This window comes from Diabrotica undecimpunctata, chromosome 3, assembly GCF_040954645.1.
Source record: "Diabrotica undecimpunctata isolate CICGRU chromosome 3, icDiaUnde3, whole genome shotgun sequence".
Taxonomy (NCBI): Eukaryota; Metazoa; Arthropoda; class Insecta; order Coleoptera; family Chrysomelidae; genus Diabrotica; species Diabrotica undecimpunctata.
In genome coordinates, this window is record NC_092805.1 from 2,992,952 (window position 1) to 3,012,529 (window position 19,578).

At 34.1% G+C, this 19,578-nt stretch overlaps 1 protein-coding gene across 3 annotated transcripts in view; it reads right to left on the bottom strand.

The window, feature by feature from the left end:
• Positions 1 to 6,379: 6,379 nt before the first annotated feature.
• spoon (A-kinase anchor protein spoonbill) overlaps positions 6,380 to 19,578 on the bottom strand; it is a 108,586-nt gene continuing 95,387 nt past the window's right edge. For all 3 annotated transcript variants that reach the window (XM_072525088.1, XM_072525089.1, XM_072525090.1), the window contains exons 3-5: positions 12,462 to 12,845; positions 10,795 to 11,182; positions 6,380 to 6,594 (exon numbers count right to left, since the gene is read on the bottom strand). In XM_072525088.1, the coding sequence (XP_072381189.1) occupies positions 6,395 to 6,594; positions 10,795 to 11,182; positions 12,462 to 12,845 (972 nt within the window). In that variant the 3' untranslated portion in view covers positions 6,380 to 6,394. The remainder of the gene's footprint in view (positions 6,595 to 10,794; positions 11,183 to 12,461; positions 12,846 to 19,578) is intronic.

Consider the following 19,578-nt stretch of genomic DNA (forward strand, 5'->3'; position numbering starts at 1 on the left):
AGTTAGTAGTTAGGGGATCAGAAATTATTGTGCTATATCAAAAATTTGCAGAAGAAAAAACAATATAAAGAAACAATTGCAAGGATGATAAAAAACTGTAAATAGTTCAAAAACGAATCTTTCTAATAATATATAGTAACAAAGGCATCTCAATTTCTTCTAATTTTCATTGTTAGTAGAACAAGGATGTAAAGGAAGGTATAGATAGGATTGGGATATAAAAAAGGTTGTTAGTAATAAGGAAAAAAAGATTGTAGTAGAGAAAAATTGTGTGCCGCCTAATTCGCTATAAAATATATATTAAGAATAAATTATTGGTAACATCTTTCCATTATAGTTAAGCTATAGACACTTGAAGTCCATGGTGTCATAGAATGTATGGACCAGGAACAAATAAAGCAAAAAGAAGATGCAGCCTCAATCAATGTAGGGATATATCGTAGTAAATTTGATTGAAGTTTTATGCATTAATCTGGTACGAAGGATCACTATATAAATGCTACCGGACACTGTTTTGCAATGAACCACCATAGAGTCAATGTTTTAGTGTTGTATTCGGTTAATCAATGAATATATATATATATATATATATATATATATATATATATATATATATATATATATATATATATATATATATATAGATCCAGTGATAGTGGTGAGCAGGAAAATGTTTTAAACCGTTAGCAGCAACTTTAAAATACGAAAAAAAGGATATTCTATATAAACTAGTTTACAGCCCACCTGTAGACATTTACATAATTTATATGGGTTAATAACAAAGTTAGAGAAGTGTATATTTAGAATCACATTAGGAAGCCGCAACTAGTCACTAGCTGTCAGCTGTTAGTGTCACATGTACTATATTTTCTTCTTATTTCTCAATGTGGAGATTGCCAGTGGTAGTTTTTCTCATCTTCAACAATTAATCGATCAAAGGAACATTTTCTACTGATACACTAATATTATTTATTTTAATATCATTTAACTACATTACGCTAGATTATATCCCATAAATAACAATTCCAAAGTCCTATGATATTTTAGATTGAAAATTTTACTTTTTTAGTCTGAATTTACTTCTTAATGTGACACCAAACGCAAAATTACAACACGTACTTCACCTGTTTTATGTTTCGAATGAGATATTTGATGAAAAAAATGAAAATCACAATTGCAATCTTTACAAAGTGCAGTTTCGCCAAACTATACTAATAGTACAACAGAAAATTACGCCCATAGCGACTACCAACCTAAATAAAGCAAGTAAAACTTGAATGTCAAGATATATTTTATATTTGACAGTCGTGCAAACTAACCTTAAAATATTACATAAAATATTAAATCATCTAGTTAACAATATAAATCAGTTTTTCTTATAAAAGCGGGACAAAAATCGTGTCGATAAAACAGCAATTACAGCTAACTGCACTATCAGATAATTTACAATATAAAGATTAACATTAATTGTATGAAGTTTGTTCTTTACTCACAGGTTTTCTCAATTCCTTTTCTAAAATCATTTTAATATATACAGAGTAGACATATTACTAAATCATGTCACAAAAAGAATCATACAAATGATATTTTTAACAAGTTTTTTCAAATATGACTAAATTAACGAATATTAATTCCTAAGATTAATTTCACTGGTATCTTGTATGTTGCAAAAAAATCACTATTTGTGATTCATTTTAGTGTCGTCTCTGTTTTTTTATCGGTAATTATTACCACAGAATATAGATAGTTACTGTCGAGTGCTCAAAAAATGTTTTTCGAGAACTATATATAAAAATATTTTCGGTAATTAAAGAACAAACTTGTAACAATTTTTGAAAGAAAAAAATATATGTAACGAGTGCTTGATTACTGGATAACCAAGTGACTAAAACAGACCCATTGTGGGTAAAAACTAAAGGGTAGCACGACGAATCATGCCGATACGCCGCCTACAGCTCCTTCTGCGATTTCCTGGCGGTGAGTCTGAGTGTCGCCCTCTTGTAGCCATTCGGCGAAACCGTTATCTACCAAGTGCTGATTTAGGATACTACACCCTGCAAAAAACGGTTTTTTAAAACGTCATGTCTTTATGAGACGGCAAAAAAATTGTTGTACTTTTTACTTATAATAAAGAAATTTAATTACTAATTGTATATACACGATTGGAACTCCAAGATGTGAACATAAAACAAATAAATCTTGCAACGTTGCAAAATATAAACAACATCTAATCTAACTCTCCGACTATAAACGTGCAAACAGCAGTTTATAGTCCAAGAGCTAAACTAAACATTGACAACTATTTGAGCAATATGAAAAATTTGTATAAAAAAGTTTAAACAGTGTATATAATAGAATAGAAAAGACGCAGGAGAACATGCTGGGAAATTAAAATGGAGCTTCGTAGGACACAATGCCCGACTAAAGGATAAAATATGGAATTACGAAATAGAACAATGGAGTCCATGGTTAGGAAAATAAATCGTCAATATCACAAAATAAAAGATAATAAAATATACAATCCATTGCAAAATTTAACTAAATTGCAAATTGCATAATAAAACCTGCACGTGATACCAAAATATATATAAAAATGCTTTAGTTGCTTGTACCTAAATGTACTGTAATTTCTTAGTTATTCATTAAGAAACTCTTCCACTGAATAATATGGTCTTTCCAATGTGTTATTCTACTTTCTCTTTCCAAGGTCAAAAAGATAGCTGTACTAGAACCCCAAAAAGGAAGGCTATATCGAAGATGAGACTCGAATAAAGAAAAATGTTATTTTGAAAGATGCTAAATTTATTTCCTTCGAAACAGATCTTATTGCATAGCAGGCTGAGACTAGTTTCTTACTTAACAAATCGAATGAAGGGGCCATTTAAGGTTGCTGTCTAGAGAAATACCAAGAAATTTAACATAGTCAACGATACTGATCTGGCTGTTATTAAGAAGCAAGGGTTGAAAGAGCTCCTTTATAGGATAATGCTACTGTCTTATCCACGTTAAAAGAGAGTAAATTAGAGTCGAACAACGTTTTTATTTTAAGTAGATCAGAAGTTATAGTTGAATGAAGAGTTGCAATATTAGAGTTCCTCCAGGTAATACTTGCATCATCAGCAAAAAGAAAAAAATTTCCATCGATTTTTAAGTTAGTGATGTCATTTATAAAGATAAGGAAAAGTAGAGGACCCAATACTGAACCTTGTGGTACTCCACATACAATGCTTTGTGTAAAGTAGCAGTGTAAAGATTATTGTTTAGTGCTTGATAGACCTCATGTAGAACAGAAAATATAGCATCACCACTATAGGTACATTTATTAGATAAAAAGCCGAACTAACTTCGTGATAAAATGTTGTTTTCAACGAGAAGGACATAAGTCGGGCTTTTATAAGTCTCTCAATAATTTTGGATGGTACCGGAAGTAAGGAAATAGGTCTATAGTTACAGACATTCGATTTTTCACCACGGCTGTCTTTAGGCACTCTGGAAATATACCTTCGGCAATCCGTCGTGGATCTTGACCGGCTCACAAAGAAGTCGCCACTTCTGTCGATTCCTGGCAACTTCCCTCCATCTTCTGACCACTAGAATCTGTAGGTATTCTTCCACATCATCAATCCATCATCTTCATGGTCGTCCTCTGCTTCTTGTGCCCTCTGGTTTTGAAAATGTTAATTTCTTCGTGTATTCGTGATCTGACATTCTAACAATGTGTCCAGCCAATCTTTTTCAAAGGAATCGTTAATTATTATGACCAGGACACATTTTTTGGGAGATTTAAGAAAATTTTTATGGATAGCCCATCAGTACTACTGGAAGATTTGCTTTTGATACTACTGATTGTTTGGATCAGTGTAGATTTTCAACTTGTCTTATAAAGAATGAATTCGAGACCTTTTTTGAATTGGGGAGATAGGAAATAGGATGTTGTGACAAAATGATGTTATATTTTTACTCAAATTAACGAAGTATTCTCTATTTTTAGAGCTTCCCAGACGATTCCCATACTACATTTTTTTAGCTGTTTTGATAAGTTTGTTTTAGATAGGTTCCCCTGCACGTGGAGATATATTCAGTGACAAAGACGTTGGTAGTAAATTTCTTGATGTACAGCAGTGAACGCATATTCTTGGCTGACAAGCGGTTAACTTTGGTGGTCCAGATTTTGTGATGTTTTGACTTAATTGTAATTAAAGGAAATGCATTATTGAAAATACTGACAAGCCTATCTAAAAAATCACTGAAATTATAGTCCACGTCCACAGAGGGAAAGTGCCACACAGAAAGTGAAAAAATCGAATATAATCAATTATAGTAGATGTTGTTTTAGTAATAAATTATTGTAGGAGAGTTATAATTAGCTATTGAATTGTTTCCAATGATTTGTTTTTGTTTGGGACAACATCCCACATATTTTCAAAAATAGACAACAGAAATGTCCAAACCCAAATTGAGAGAACAATAAATCAACTGAAAATAAGTTAAAACATTATGATGATAAAAAATAGGGTTAGAAACGGACTGAATGAATGAAACGGAAAGAATTGAAGAGGAAATAATCAGTGACGCTCGAATACAAAAGTAAAATAAAATGAACCTACGAAATCACAGATAACATGACACATGATAGATGACAAATGACGAATGACTGAAGACAGATGACAGATAATACAAGACTGGGAATAGCCGACAGGTGACACATATTAAAAAATAACGGAATAAAAAAGTAAATGACAACAAAATGAAACAATGACATTTTACTAAATACCACTGCAGCAAGGCATATCCAAGTGGGTTTGGGAAAAACTTGAAATTACGTAAACATAAATTATTATTTCAACGTCCAAGTACAAAAATTGTACTTGGACGTCAAAAAAAAAAGTAAAAAAAAAGATAAAGTCAATATGTGTACTTATACTTAAAAAAAAGTTTACTGCTTGAACAAAGTTCAAAATAGGCATAATAAATGAAAGAGGCAGTATATTGTTACGTAAAAATATGAGTCATAGTTTTAACCTGTAAACATGTTTTTATTCACATGTTTATGTTTTAGATTTTACGAGAGGCTTCTATTTACCTGAAGGGACCTTCCAGAAAAACGGTCCAACCGATGTGAAAATACCCGTTTGCCTTTACCGTTATAATTTCGCCGCTAGTCGAGAAGGCTGCCGATGGTTCTAGCTAACGGCACTGGCATATATTAACAGGACATTTTATTTGGAAGGGACAGTTAATATTTGAAGACCCGCGGCCGCGATTTAAATGTCACTCTCGCCTATATAAATTATGTATAATTCGTTAAATAAATTAATATAAATTATTGTGCTTTTTAATAAATTAAAGAACCTTTTAATAAAGACATTGTAAATTAAATAAAGACAGCAGTTAAATAAATATCATTTCAGTATTTTAATGAAAAAATACGCATGATTTCATTAAGGGGGCAAAAAAAGAAATAAATATTTTTACTGAAATTCCAGCGACGATCAGGATACATGAGTGCCGGATCATGAAGTGGTCCAAGGCACCGAAATAGCAAACTGACTGGTAAATCACGCTCTATCTAGTGTAAAATTGACTTGGGGACTTTTAAAAATGAATTTTAGCAGAAAAGAGTTCGAGTACAGTCTCAGAAAAGCTGACTTAACACTTTCAACTGAGGAAAAACTTATTATAAACCTGAGACGAAATCTAAATGGATCTAAATAGAGAAAATTCATGTTACTAAGTCGTGCAGTTGTTGGATATCTATCTATCTTTTATTGTTATCGGATAGAAGATTTTAAATACCTTGGAAGCTGACTGAACACTAACAGTCACTCTGACGAGGCGATAACTGGACTTTAAAAGCAATAATGATGAAGTGGTTGGCTGAACACAATTGAAAGAAGAAAACCAGAATATTTCAGAGGAGCTTAATATCAACTACTAACAAAAAAACAAGTATTGAGGTAGAATTTGGTACTCAAGTCTCACGACCATATGCTACAGATATTTTGCTGGGTGTACGAAGAACAACTATGACCTTTATCTAAATATGTCAAAAGCATACAGTAAAGACATCGCATAATAGTAAATATGAATGAAAAATAAATAGTTGAAAGAGTGGCTCCTGTAAAAAGAAATCCTGTATTAAATAGTACATATTCACTTCTTTGACTTACAACTATGTATATACAAAAATCACGATTCTACTACTTATTCAAATACTACCATAATACCTCTACATTTAAAATAAATTGAAACTGCTTAGGTCATTAATTTCCGAAACGTTGCCAGGTGGTGAACCTGTCGACGTTTCGGGAATTACAGAGGAAGCAGCTTACCGTGTAGTCTTGTATGGTATACAACCAAAACGTGACGTTTTGATCGGCATCAACGAATGGTGTTATTGAGCACTGAAACAAGCTCGAGTGTCAATGTTAATTGGCGAAACGAAAGTATACTTTACCTGGCTTCCTATGACTGCGTAGATCAATACAAGCGGAAGTCCGTCTTCGGTATAATCTGCTACTTGTGTATACATTATCGATCCTTTTGCAAGATCTGCTACTAGGTTATATGCTTCTTCAGGCCAGGACCCGTCCTCTGCAATGAGGAATATTTTTAGAACGGACTTGCTTATGAGTCCTTAACAAACTGTAATTGCTCAGATAATTTTAGTTCGGAAATATAACTGTTCACGAATTTCTATTAAATACCATCTATGACAGTTGGCGTTCATATAACATTTCTACAAAACTTCAAATCCGATTACAATTCAACTATATCAATAGATAATGGAAATATTATTCGAAGAAGCACAATTGGAATTATTAAGGTGTTCAGGTTTCTACTTCAAATGAACTGGTAAGAAAATTTTGTGGCTCTACTCATGGACACTAAACGGGATAATGAGCAGATTCAAAGAGATATTGGAAGAGAAAACGAACAAAAAGAACCAACAAAGAAGGTAAAAAGGTTTTGACAGCAGAAAAGGTCTTGGAAACAGTGTCTAGGATTCTCTTGGAATCATGTTGACCCCGATATCGAATACTGTTTTATGATTTTAAAGACACTTTAAAATAAACGCTAGGAAAAACTACCGAGACTATTAAAATATAAGAGTAAACGTGATAAAGAAGATATGATGGAGTGGAGGGGGCATGGCGATGCACACTTTTTTATGCACACTAAATAAAAAAAAGAAGTAAAGAGTTTGCGTATACAGGGTGAGTCATAACTATTGGGACATAGACTAAGGACAGGTTATTTGGACCAAAATATGGCTATTGGGCCAAATATGCCTTAATAAAATGTTGCTGAGAAAAAAGATACAGGGTGTTACAAGTTAATTTTTGTTTTTCGTTTTTTGCTAATAGTTTCCCTGTATATTTATAAATTGCTATCAAAATTGGCACAGAGGCATAATCTTAGACAAGAAATAGTATTTTATTTACAATTTTACGTTTTGTCATAGAGGGCGCCACGTGGATCATTCCTAATGATCAAATTGAGTCTAAACTTTTTCTGATGAAACTTTTTAGTAATTTTTATTAGAAAATATGATGTAAACATCATTTGATGTAAACACCCTGTATCTTTTTCTCAGCAACATTTTATTAAGGCATATTTGGCCCAATAGCCATATTTTGGTCCAAATAACCTGTCCTTAGTCTATGTCCCAATAGTTATGATTCACCCTGTATTATGTTGACGACTACTGGAGATATCTAAAATAATTTTAAAGGAGCTATTGGAAGAGAAAACGAACAAAAAGAAGCATCAAAGGAGGTAAAAAAGATTTTGAGAGAAAGAAAGGTCTTGGCAATAGTGAATGGGGAGTCACACAGAATCATCTTGATATTCAATACTAGTTTTAAAATGAAATCTCAGATTTTCTCATGAACGATATTCATCGATTATAATCGTGAACTAAAATATATACAAATGTATTCTTTCTGAGATATACAGTTGTTTAGCCTCCTTGCCGAGGAGACAAACACCTGAAGGCATATTTCTCTTGCTCTTTCGCCAGGTACAAACTTCACAAAATCAACTAAGAGGAATTTTCAGTAATTTAGTGATAAGTTTGTACCTCCTGAAAAAGGCCAAGATAGTAAAATCTATCATGAACAAATATGGAACTATAACAATTAAAAATTAATTAATCTGTGTATATTTGTTAATAATTCTTAATATTTTGTGAATTATCACAGTTATCTAGATAATTATTGCATTTTTTTAAAGCAGTGTTCAATGTAAGTAAGAAATTGTAGCTTTTATACAACAAAAATGTTAAACCATTGATCTGTATTATAATAGATATGTCATTATATTCCGTTTCACAATTAATGTATAGTAATATAGTAATTATGTTGTTATAGTCGATTTCATATCAATGTAGAGTATATTCTATGGCATAATACGGAACAGTAGAACAGTCTGTAACAGTTATAGATTCATGAATATTCAAAGTGTGGCATCAATTATCCATGTTTGAGTCTATTTACCCAAAAATTCTGCAGGTATCCATCTTCTCATACTTCCAATGATGGTGTTAATCACTTTTTGAGGCAGACTGTCACATATATCATTTACAGTTGTTATTTTTTGGCCAGTGTCTGTAATAGACGGAATTCTTAACCCTGGTCTTCTACCTAGTATATTTCAGACATGACCAATCGGGTAAGTTCGGGAAACATGCAGGACAATTAATGGCCGGTAATGCCACGGTTTAAAAGTTTATTACAGAACGAGGCTACGTCTTCGGGCACTGTCTTACATGAAGAGTACCTTTTTTCCCAATATCATCATAAGTGGCTCGGCAATCCTTCGTGGATCTTGGCCTGCTCACAAAGAGGTCGCCACTTCTGTCGATTCCTGGCAACTTCCCTCCATCTTCTGACCATTAGAATCTGTAGGTCTTCTTCCACATCATCAATTCATCTTCTTCATGGTCGTCCTCTGCTTCTTGTGACCTCTGGTTTTGACAATGTTAATCTCTTCGTGTATTCGTGATCTGACATTCTAGCAATGTGTCCAGCCAATCTAAGTCTAGGTTTTTTCCAATATAGGGATTAAAATATACCAAATTGGTCCTTTGCAAACAGATTTTGCAACACAATAAAACATACTGGAACTATTACAGTGAATGGAAAAGGGGAATGTCGAAGAAAAGTGAAGGCAAGCGAAGCGTTTTTAATGAGAAATAGAAAAACAAGCCAAGAATGTCAGCAAGAGTTAATGTTGATGAGTCCACTGTAGGAAAACTGGGTGCACAGAGCCATCTAGCAGAAGTTGCTTGACTTAATATAATTTTCTCAAATTCTGACATTTCTCATGGTAAATAAGTTGGTTTTTAGCAGCAAAAAATTGTCAAAACAATCAATTTCGTTAAAAACATGGAAATCTTTCATGTTAATGATTTTAACTTTTAATAATTTTGTCCAAAAATATGGTTTTATTCTATGATTTGTGCCAAAATGTTACAAAACTGCTGCCACGATGAAGTGTGGATATGACTGACCAAAAAAATATTCAAGTTAGAAGTAAAAGATTGTTCAAAGCGATCGCTTACATCCAAATCATTTGCCGTTGTGTACATGGAGCAAAGGAATATGATAATTGTTGATTTTTGGCTACATTTCAAAGAAATAGTGCCATTGGTTTTTACATAGTCTGTTTCCATACTGGTCTGCTATGGAGCATGGAGCTCATAATTATCAAACAGTTTAAAATCCATTGAAGACGATATTCTGGAGCTGCTATTCTTATAAAAGTATCAGATCTCGTGCAAAAAGGATGATATGGTAGAAAATTAGAAACTAGGAAAAAGTTGATGTCAAGGTAAAGCTGTTTTTCAATAAGATTGAGCCCTGTGGCACTTGTCCGAAGTCACGACGAAATATTTTAAGGACAAATATCTTAAATGAGAGGCAAACTCGCCCCGATTGAAAATATGTAGCCTTCTGTAAAAGTTAGACTTCTTGTAAGCCAGATATGGTTTCTACACCAGTGAATATTACAAAACTATAAAAAGCTTGTAGTCATATCTATTTTTTCTTCGACTATAACCAATAAATGTGTAGTTGATTATAAAATGTTTCAAAACTTTCCATTAAATATCGTTTGTACACCAGATAATTCTATATCAGCTGTTAATAATTTTATTGTTCTATTACGTATAAAGTTATCAATTGTATTTTGAAATTTACGTATTATGACGGGTGGAAAAGCAGCAGGAGTGACTATAAAATTAGTACAAAAACAAAGAAACAATAGTTAATAAAAAATGCCAAATAAAATATTATATCTAGATGAATCGACTTGGTAGCAAGTTTGTAATTGAAAAAAGATATTGCGACGGTTTTTTAAAATCTTTTAGAATATAATATTTTTGTTCAAATTTAATTTTAACTGTCTGAAAAATGTTTTTCCAGGCAAAGATCTTAGACCACTAATGTATTTGGTGATAAAATGTCAATTTCGATAATTTTTGTACTGGTGAGTTTAACCTGTCAACTGAGGCTGTATTAATTTGCACGTGTCTGCCAATACGTTTAAAGATTCTGCTTGAGCGATAAAATTAGTCATTTGCAATGAATAATGGGCAAGTCCAAGTCTTTATCTTAAAAAAACAGACCATAAATCTCTTTTATGGTCGATTTTGACGAGAAAATGGAGTTGTGCAACTGCGGTAGTTGTTGTCGTAGTAAATTCTAGCTTTATTGTTACTTAAGTACGATAAATTCTGATCAATGGTTAATCTGACAAAAGCTACAATTACCTCATCCGCTAAATACTTACCATTTACAGATTTAATATTAGCTAGCATACATTCGGCTGCCTGGAAAGGTAACAACATGAAGTCACCTCTGATTTGTCTTAGCTGTGAATTATCTACATATGCGAATCCTCCATAATCCAAAAATTTGACGTAGGAAGATTCAGCGTCCGACGACAATACCATCGCCCTGTACCAGGCGTGGACTGAGTATGCGGCGCAGATCGTGTTTTCTGGTATGGGGGAGGGTAGTAAGGGGGATTCAGATTGGGAATAACAGCCGTTCATACAATTGGTGAGTAGGTTCAGGCTGGGATACGAGGGATGAGTGGGTTGTTGGAGGAAGAGATGGTTGGGGGCGACGAGACAGCTAAGGACGGTGTCGTTGTTGACGCCTTCCACCAATTTTAACTGAAAAAAATATATTCCATTATATTTGTAACACAATAAGATAATACAAACTTGTAGACTTTATAGTGGGCTCAATAGATGACATATTAATTTTTTCAAAATCGTTACCGGAACATTCAGAAATTTGACGTGTGAAATGTGAAAAGCTTTCCAGAAAACGATCAAATCGGAATGGTTTTTTCACACAAATATCCAGGAATAAATTCAAAAGAAATAAAAAAAAAATTGCACGAAAATTTTACAAAACTAATCCGTATATTCTGTAAATCCAGCATTGATTGAATCCCCCGTTGCATGGTGACGGGCAAAGTACTAGTTTATGACAAAAGCCGTAACAATTTCGGTTTGGTGTTTGTGGAAAATGGAAATAAATTGGACATAAAATTTAACGAATTAAAAATTGAACCGTATGAAATCACAGAAAAATGATCAAATTTAATTTATAGAATAAACATAAATCGAAAGACTAAACTATTTTATGTCTTAAAGCTGATTCAAACCTCAATAACTGAAGATCAACAAAATGAAGAATATCAGCACTGAAGATTATTAATCTTATAAAAGATTCTGTGGATATTGTCTTTTTTGGGAAAGGTGATAGACTGAGCTTACGACTTACGATTACAAAATTCAAATAATGCCGCGCTGTCACGAGCGTCGGCGCATTAGATCGGAACACGTTCAGCTGCTCCATCAAATCGGAACATGCGCAATCTGACTGTTATGGAAGAACGTGTATTAGATGCTATTTTCTCTATCTACAGCTAAAAATTTGTGCAAATATTGTTATTTAGTATTTCAACAACTTAGCGGTGTCATTAATCTATCAATAACCTTAAAATGTATATAATTGTGAACCTTGTTAACTGATAAACGGAAAAAAACAAACCATTATTGGTATAATTTACCGCCTTGACTAATTATGAATTTTATTAATTAAATAAAAATTTAAACAATACAAAAAATAATGAAAATTCAACTCGTTAAATATTAAAATGGACCTCCACCTTGTAAGATCAATGTCGTAAGCTTTAACATGTATGTTCAAAGATATAATGTTGATCTCCACTAGTAACACTCTTAGTAATTCGTAAGAATGGGTTGCAAAAAAGAGATTCTTTTATATAGCACTTTTTACAAAAAGTTCGGTACTCGTTATCGTATCAAACAGTTTTTGGAGGTGCATCTACGTTAGAAAAAATCCTCTTTAATAAAGATACGGATAAAGGAAAGTCCATCAAAAAGAACTAAATGAGTAATGTAAAAATTGTACACTTACATATAAATGATCAGAAATTAGCGACACTGTTGGTACTTCTGGAACCAAATGGACCTCTTCCAAAGTGATTTCCGGATACCTTTTGGCAGGGAACTTATCTCTGACCATCTTCAATGCACTGTCTATTTCCGTTCGCGTACCTTCTACCAGACAAAGCTTCATTTTGTTGTTGGTGGGATGTGCTCTGACGATGATCAAGGCGTTAGTTTTGTCCTTGATTTGCGTGACGAAACAACCGTGTCTGCCTATTAATTTTCCTACCAACGATTGAGGAATGACGAACTCGTACAAGGTCCGTACGTTGCTGGAAACGTCGATTCCTGGGGTACGGGATGCGGGGGGTGTCGCAACATCGCTGCCGCCTTTGCCGCTATCACTGGAGCCCTACAATATAAAATTTGTTATTAGATTCTCTCTATACCCACATATTACTTGATCATAAACATAAATAGAAAAAGAAATGTTCCGCACTTAATTTAATTAAAATCACAATCTACCCCTACTATGTGGGGTATGACTATCCACCCCAAGTCAAATGTGGTCAAGATATAAGAACCTCGTGTCTCAATAAACTGCGTCAACGGTGTGGATATCGCAATTCTGAGCACCAGCGCAAAAAAGGAGACCATACAATTAGTTGTCAATGTTTTAGAAGGTCGCGACTCTCAAATAAGATCAAAGAAGTTTTTATGGCAATACAATAAAACAGTGCCTTCACTAAGCAGCTCAAGAAGCTCTAGATAAGATAACCTAAGCCCCTTACAACAAAAAAAAATAGAAAACTAATTAAACCAGGCCTTGGAATAGCTCTTACTTACGGTAAAACAATTTGGTTACTTTGGTAATATAATAACTTGTCAGTAATATAATAAAATTCATGGCATATACAGGGTGGACAAGTCCCTTTACAATAATGGATTGTTTTTGTTATACTACAGATAGAAAAAATAGTAACACAATTTTGTTTGTGAGTTATTTATTTATCAAAAACATCGGTATTTATACCTTCATTGTCGCAACACAACTTGATACGCCGCCATGTCCTTATGTTCAACCGTCTCAGCATTTCAGGAGTTACTGACGTAAAAGCTTAGCGAACTTCGTTCCGCAAGTCCTCATTCGAAACATCTGCGTTTTCTAACCTCCTCTTTAATGAAACCCCACAGTGCATTGTCCGGCGTAGTCAAATCTGGACTTCTTGGAGACCAAGGCATTGTTGAAGGACAGTTGGGAGATCCTCGTTAAATCTATCGGTCCGGGAAGATTTCATTCAGGCAGTTGCGGACGGCGAGAGCAAAATGAAGCGGAGCACCATCTTGTTGAAAATAAACGGTGTCAAGCTATCAATTGCCTTAGTAACCACTCGTTGATCATCTGCAGATAAGTGTGTTAAATTACGGTGACTTCAAAAAAATATGGCCCAAACAGCGAAGTCATTTCAGCCCATACCAGCCATCATGACATGAGACGGGTTGTTTTCCACTTCCTTGATTAAAGAAATAAATGTTGTCAATGGCACACTCATCAGTGAACAGAACATTTTGTTTGTCACATGCTCCCGGACAGCGTTGAAGCAGTAATTGGCACGCTTGCACTTGGCGATCCATGTCATTATCACTCAACTCATTAACAGATACTTTTAAATCCTTTCGCATGTGGTATTGCATTGTTCACCGTGGAATACCAAACTCACGGTTAACGGTCAATGGATTCCTCAGTGCCGGCACAAGTTTCAGCTCGACTGCTTGGTCTTCCACTTCTTGGTGCGTAGAAAACGGTTCCCAATGGAAAAGTCTTGTTCTTCCACGATAGCAAAGTTGGTCTGGATGGTGATGGTTTCTCAAAACGAACAACTAAGTCATTCATAATGTCGTCCATTGTTTTATTGTTGTGACAACTTTTGTGTTACCACAAGTCAGCGACCAAACGCTCTTCAATTGTAACTTAGTTGTGTCCGCCATCATGTCTCACTCGAAACTAACGGTTGTCTGTCTGCGTGACCAAACAGCTGTCTTTGACGATGTGCGTATGCACCGAAACGTCAACAAACATTGGCGCGATGTTGAAATATTATCATTATTATTACTGTAAGAGGACTTTCCGGCAACCCTGTATTTAAATCTTAAAGAAATATCTAGTTGGAGATGTGATTCCTGATCTTTATTACCTTTATTATATACGCGTTTAACAAATTATTCTCATCGCATAGGGATAGGACGCACTAAGACATGAACATACACTCCCAGAATTTGTTTTATATGCGATACCATCGTAACTGTCTAATGTTCAAGATTAAGAAACAATAGAAAACCTATTTTGTGAATTGAAGTGAATGTTAATTGATGAAAATAGTTATAAAATTATTTTTGAAAGCAATCGATCAATACAGATTGACACTGCATTGGTATTGCATCTTGTGGTAGTACAAATCACAATTTGAATATTTTTTACACCACCATTAACCGTTTATTTGTTTATAAACCATAAAAAAACCAATAGGGAACAATTTGATGTAAGAATAATTAAATATACACTAAGGAAACAAAAAAAAACGAATTAAAAAATAAAATAATGGGATTGTTAATATGCAAAAAATAGAGAAGTACTGGAGAAGGTTGGTAAACAGACAAAACTAATCACCAGCATACAAACAAAAAAACTGGAACGCCCAGACATGATGAGAGGATCAAAATACGAAATTTTAGAACTCACAATACAGGAAAAGATTCAAGCAAGAAGATCTGTCGACCGAAGGCAGAATTCTTGTTTGAAGAATCTACGTGATTGGTATCAATGCAGTTCGATTGATTTGTTTAGAGAAGCAAGTCCAAAAATAAAAATAGCCATTATGATCATCATATGACATCAACACAGATAAGACCAAATTTATGATATTATCAAGGAGTCCAATAAATAATGACAAACTAACTCTTGGTGGACAGCAAATAGAGAGAGTGACAAAATATAAATATCTGGGAGCTTACATCAACACAGAATTAGATCCAGACCAAGAGATCAGGGTACGAAGAGAAATGGCAAGGGCAGCGTTCTTAAAATTCAAGCAATTGTTCTGTGACAAAAATCTGAATACTGCGCTGAGACTGAGGTTTGTTGAATGTTACGCCTGGTCCCAACTATTGTACGGGGTAGAAACATGGACGTTAAAAGCGCAAATAGTTAAGAAGCTTGAAGCCTTTGAACTTTGGATATACCGGAGAATGTTGAGAATTCCATGGACTGCCAGGGTCACCAATGAGGAAGTGCTGAGAAGGATGGGTCGAGACAAAAAATTGTTGAGAACAATAAAATTACGCAAGACTGCATACCTTGGACACATACTGAGGAATTATAAATATAGTCTTCTGCAGGTCATCATGCAGGGTAGAGTCGATGGCAAAAAGGGAATAGGTAGAAATAGGAAGTCATGGCTGCGAAATATTCGAGACTGGACAAACATGACTAGACGAATTGTTCCACGTTGGAAAAGATAGAGAAACTTTTAGAAATGTGGTCGCCAACCTCTGTTAATGGGGACGGCATAGGAAGAAGAATGATCGAAAACCCCCGCAGGGAGACTGTACTATCAGAAGAAGAAAGAAAGAAACAAGTAAACTAATGCAGAAAATATAACGAATATAAAAAAGGTCATAGCAATACTAAATGATACGAATCAGAAAATAACATAAGTATTTGAGAGCAATACCAACGAAAAATAAACTGAGGATGAACGATGAAACTGAATATGATGGAAAGAACATGATGAAGTACTGGAATGATGGATAGTAAATTGATAAAGAGATAAGGTATTCTATTAGTTAAGGCAAAAATAAGTGGACTAACTTCATAAAGAAGTCAAAGAAGCTGAAGGAATCCATAAATCTACATCAGGGTGTAAGGTACATATGGAAACATTTGACGAAGAATCATTTGTATCTAATGTAACCTGTATCACTGGACATCTAATTACAATTAGTAAAGTAGAAATAGCAACATAAATCAATAAAGATGGGAAAGCAATAAGGCTAGTAAGTTTCACTAGGAATTTCGAAAAATTATGGACAAAAAGGGAATGGATTACATCCATATTCAATGTTCCAGTGTTGCAGAAAGCATTTAATAGAGCAAAACACGATAAACTGATATCTATATTAAGGAGCACTGGAATCGATGACCACGAGATCTCAGACGAATCAGAAACCTGTATTATGGTCGAGCAGAAAAAATCAGGCAAGACAACCAACTGCACGAAGCCTAAACGATCTTATCACCCCAACTTTTTAATATCTACTAAGAAAAGATAATACAAAACAACCCCGGAGAAGATATCGATGAGAACGTACTGAAAATTTTCAGATAGGTATATTGAAATAATCTTCACAGATAACACGCAAGGTGACACTAAATAGAGAAGGTAGATTGTTAAAAGAAAAGGTACAATTTTTGAAGGCCCATGATTCGCTAACGAAAAACTGAGACGAGCCTTCTTCGGCGCTACATATTTTCAATTCTTCTTTACGGGGTTGAGACTTGAACACTAATCGAAGCATCACTTAAACGACTGGAGGCTTTTCAGATTGGGAATCTCCTGGGTGAATCGAATCGAGTATCAAACAGTGAAGTCACGGGAAAACTCGGTAAGAAATGTGAAATTGTTTTTATACTGGCTCTATAATCGTTTTCACAATCTACCACTGGGCTATTGAGAACAATAGCACCAACATCCTTAGCAGGATCTTAAGCAGACAATAAAAAAAGAAACGAGGAAAGTGGTGTTGCTTGTAGCAACTAATGGAATAAGTTATTACAAAAACTAATTTATCAAATTTCAATATTAAAAAAGTAAACTGGTTAACTTTTAAGCAGGAATGCCCGTAGTTATCTTCACACAACCTTATGTAGGTCACCACCGATATTTTCATACACGTCTCTGGAATGCCACGTATGAAAACATCTGTTACAAATAAAAAGTACTTGAATTGTTTCAAAAATTTACAGTTTTTGGTGTGTTAAGGAATAATGTCCCACGTATAATGACTTTATAAATATTTTGGATGGTTTCAACATACACGTAAACAATAACACTACCATATTTAAATAGATAATTAAAGTGATAAACAAATAGCACTAGTTGGCAATTCAAATATCCCAAATGTATAGAAAACCTTAACTAATCTAATTATTTTTAACTTTTTATTAATTTATGTAAGTAGGTATCTAGTTTGGAAAAAATACCTTGAAGTGTTTGTCGATCATAAGTGTCATCTCGAAAACAATTCGATAAATTCGAATTTTCCATTGAATAGATAACAATCGGCACTACATATTGTTAACATCGAAGTACTAAGGATCGACTAAATAATAAAAAACGAATGCATAACCACGTCAAAAGCTTATCAGTTTAGAGGTGGGTTAATAATTGTATGAGATATATAGACAATAATGAGTAGCGGTTGTTTTTGTCGAACTTTTGCGGTGAAGTAGCGAACAATTTTTGTCGACACTACAATGAGGGACATGTAGCTGTGGTTTTTCTCAGAAACAAACGACGCTAGAACCGGAAACACCAGAAATTACCATAAATAAAGAACTTAATATAAATATACAGGAAGTTCGTAAAATACTTGAAAACCTGAAGAACAGAAAAGTAGTTGGTAAAGACGTGATACCAAACGAATTACTGAAATATTGTGGAGCAGCAATGACAGAACAACATTAATGAAAAAAATATTATAAAACACAATAAAATAACGGAAGAATGGAGAACGAGCGAAATAATTCTACTATCAAAAAGAGGAGATAAAAAATAGCCAGAAAACTACAGAAGTATAAACTGGTTAAATACTACGCTAAAACTTAGAACTAAAATTTTACAAGTACTAATAAATCAGAGGATAAGTTTAGATGATGGACAATAGTTTTCGTAGTGGAAGATTGTGTACAGACGCAATATTCGTTATAAAGCAAATTACTGAGAAATCACTAGAGATGATAGACCAGCATTTCTGTGTCTGATTGACCTAAAGAAAGCGTTTGACGGAGTAAGACTCAAAGATGTAATCCATCTTCTGGATAATGGAGAAGTTCCTCTAAATATTATAAAAACTATCGAAAACATCTACGAAAACAACAAAATGGAAGTCAGAATAGATAGACAACTTACAGAACCTATTCGCTCCGTGCGTGACTATATTTATATTTATCGTATGGCATACAATAAGAACACATATTTAAAAAGCAATATAAAACATTACATGGAGTATTACAAACGAACATCTAATGCATTAATATAGTCTAAAACATTTTCGGTCGCATTCAGGAACTCGTCAAAATCTCCAGGGAACCGCCTTCGGGGGCATTCTTCAACAATGTGACGGACGGTCTGTCGTTGCGCATCACAGTCACACTCCGGAGTAAGGGCTTTTCCCCATTTATGTAAGTTGTCAGCACATCTACCGCTTCTTGTTCTTATTCTGTTTATCTGTCCATGTACTCCGGGTCAGTTCAAAGCCTGGCGGTTTCTGTTCGATACAGGCCATTTGCTGTGCTTCCTGTGGTGAGCCGCGCTCCCATTGTCTTCTCCAAGCGTTGGTGAGGTCGAAATGTGACGTGCGTGACTGACGCGACACCTACCGCCTTCATCTGACAGTTTTGGACCTTCTTCTTCTTCTTCTTTTTGGCTTTTATTCTACTGAATAATTAGCCAGTACATTGGTTTTGTTAATTTTTGGGCCACTGTCGTGAGTCTGAGAATATATCTCATGCTCTATTATCAATTATCAGTGAATATAGACTTTTTTCTACATATCTACATTTTATTTATGTTTTCTATTTTCTTATAGTTGGTTTAAATGTTAATATTGGATAGGTTATTATTAAGGTTATAATTTTATATGGTTGATGTGTAGAAATCTGATAAGAATTTTGATAATTTTAGGGTTAATCTCGCATAGAAGCATTGGTATGTTAATTGGGGTTTTAATATCAATTTTGATCAGCTCCTGATAGACATCATAATCTTTTATTTTGTTTATTGGGCATTCCCAAAATTATGTGTTCTAGTGTATCCATTTGCCCACATTCACAGTATGGGTTATCGCGAATGTTGATTTTATATAAA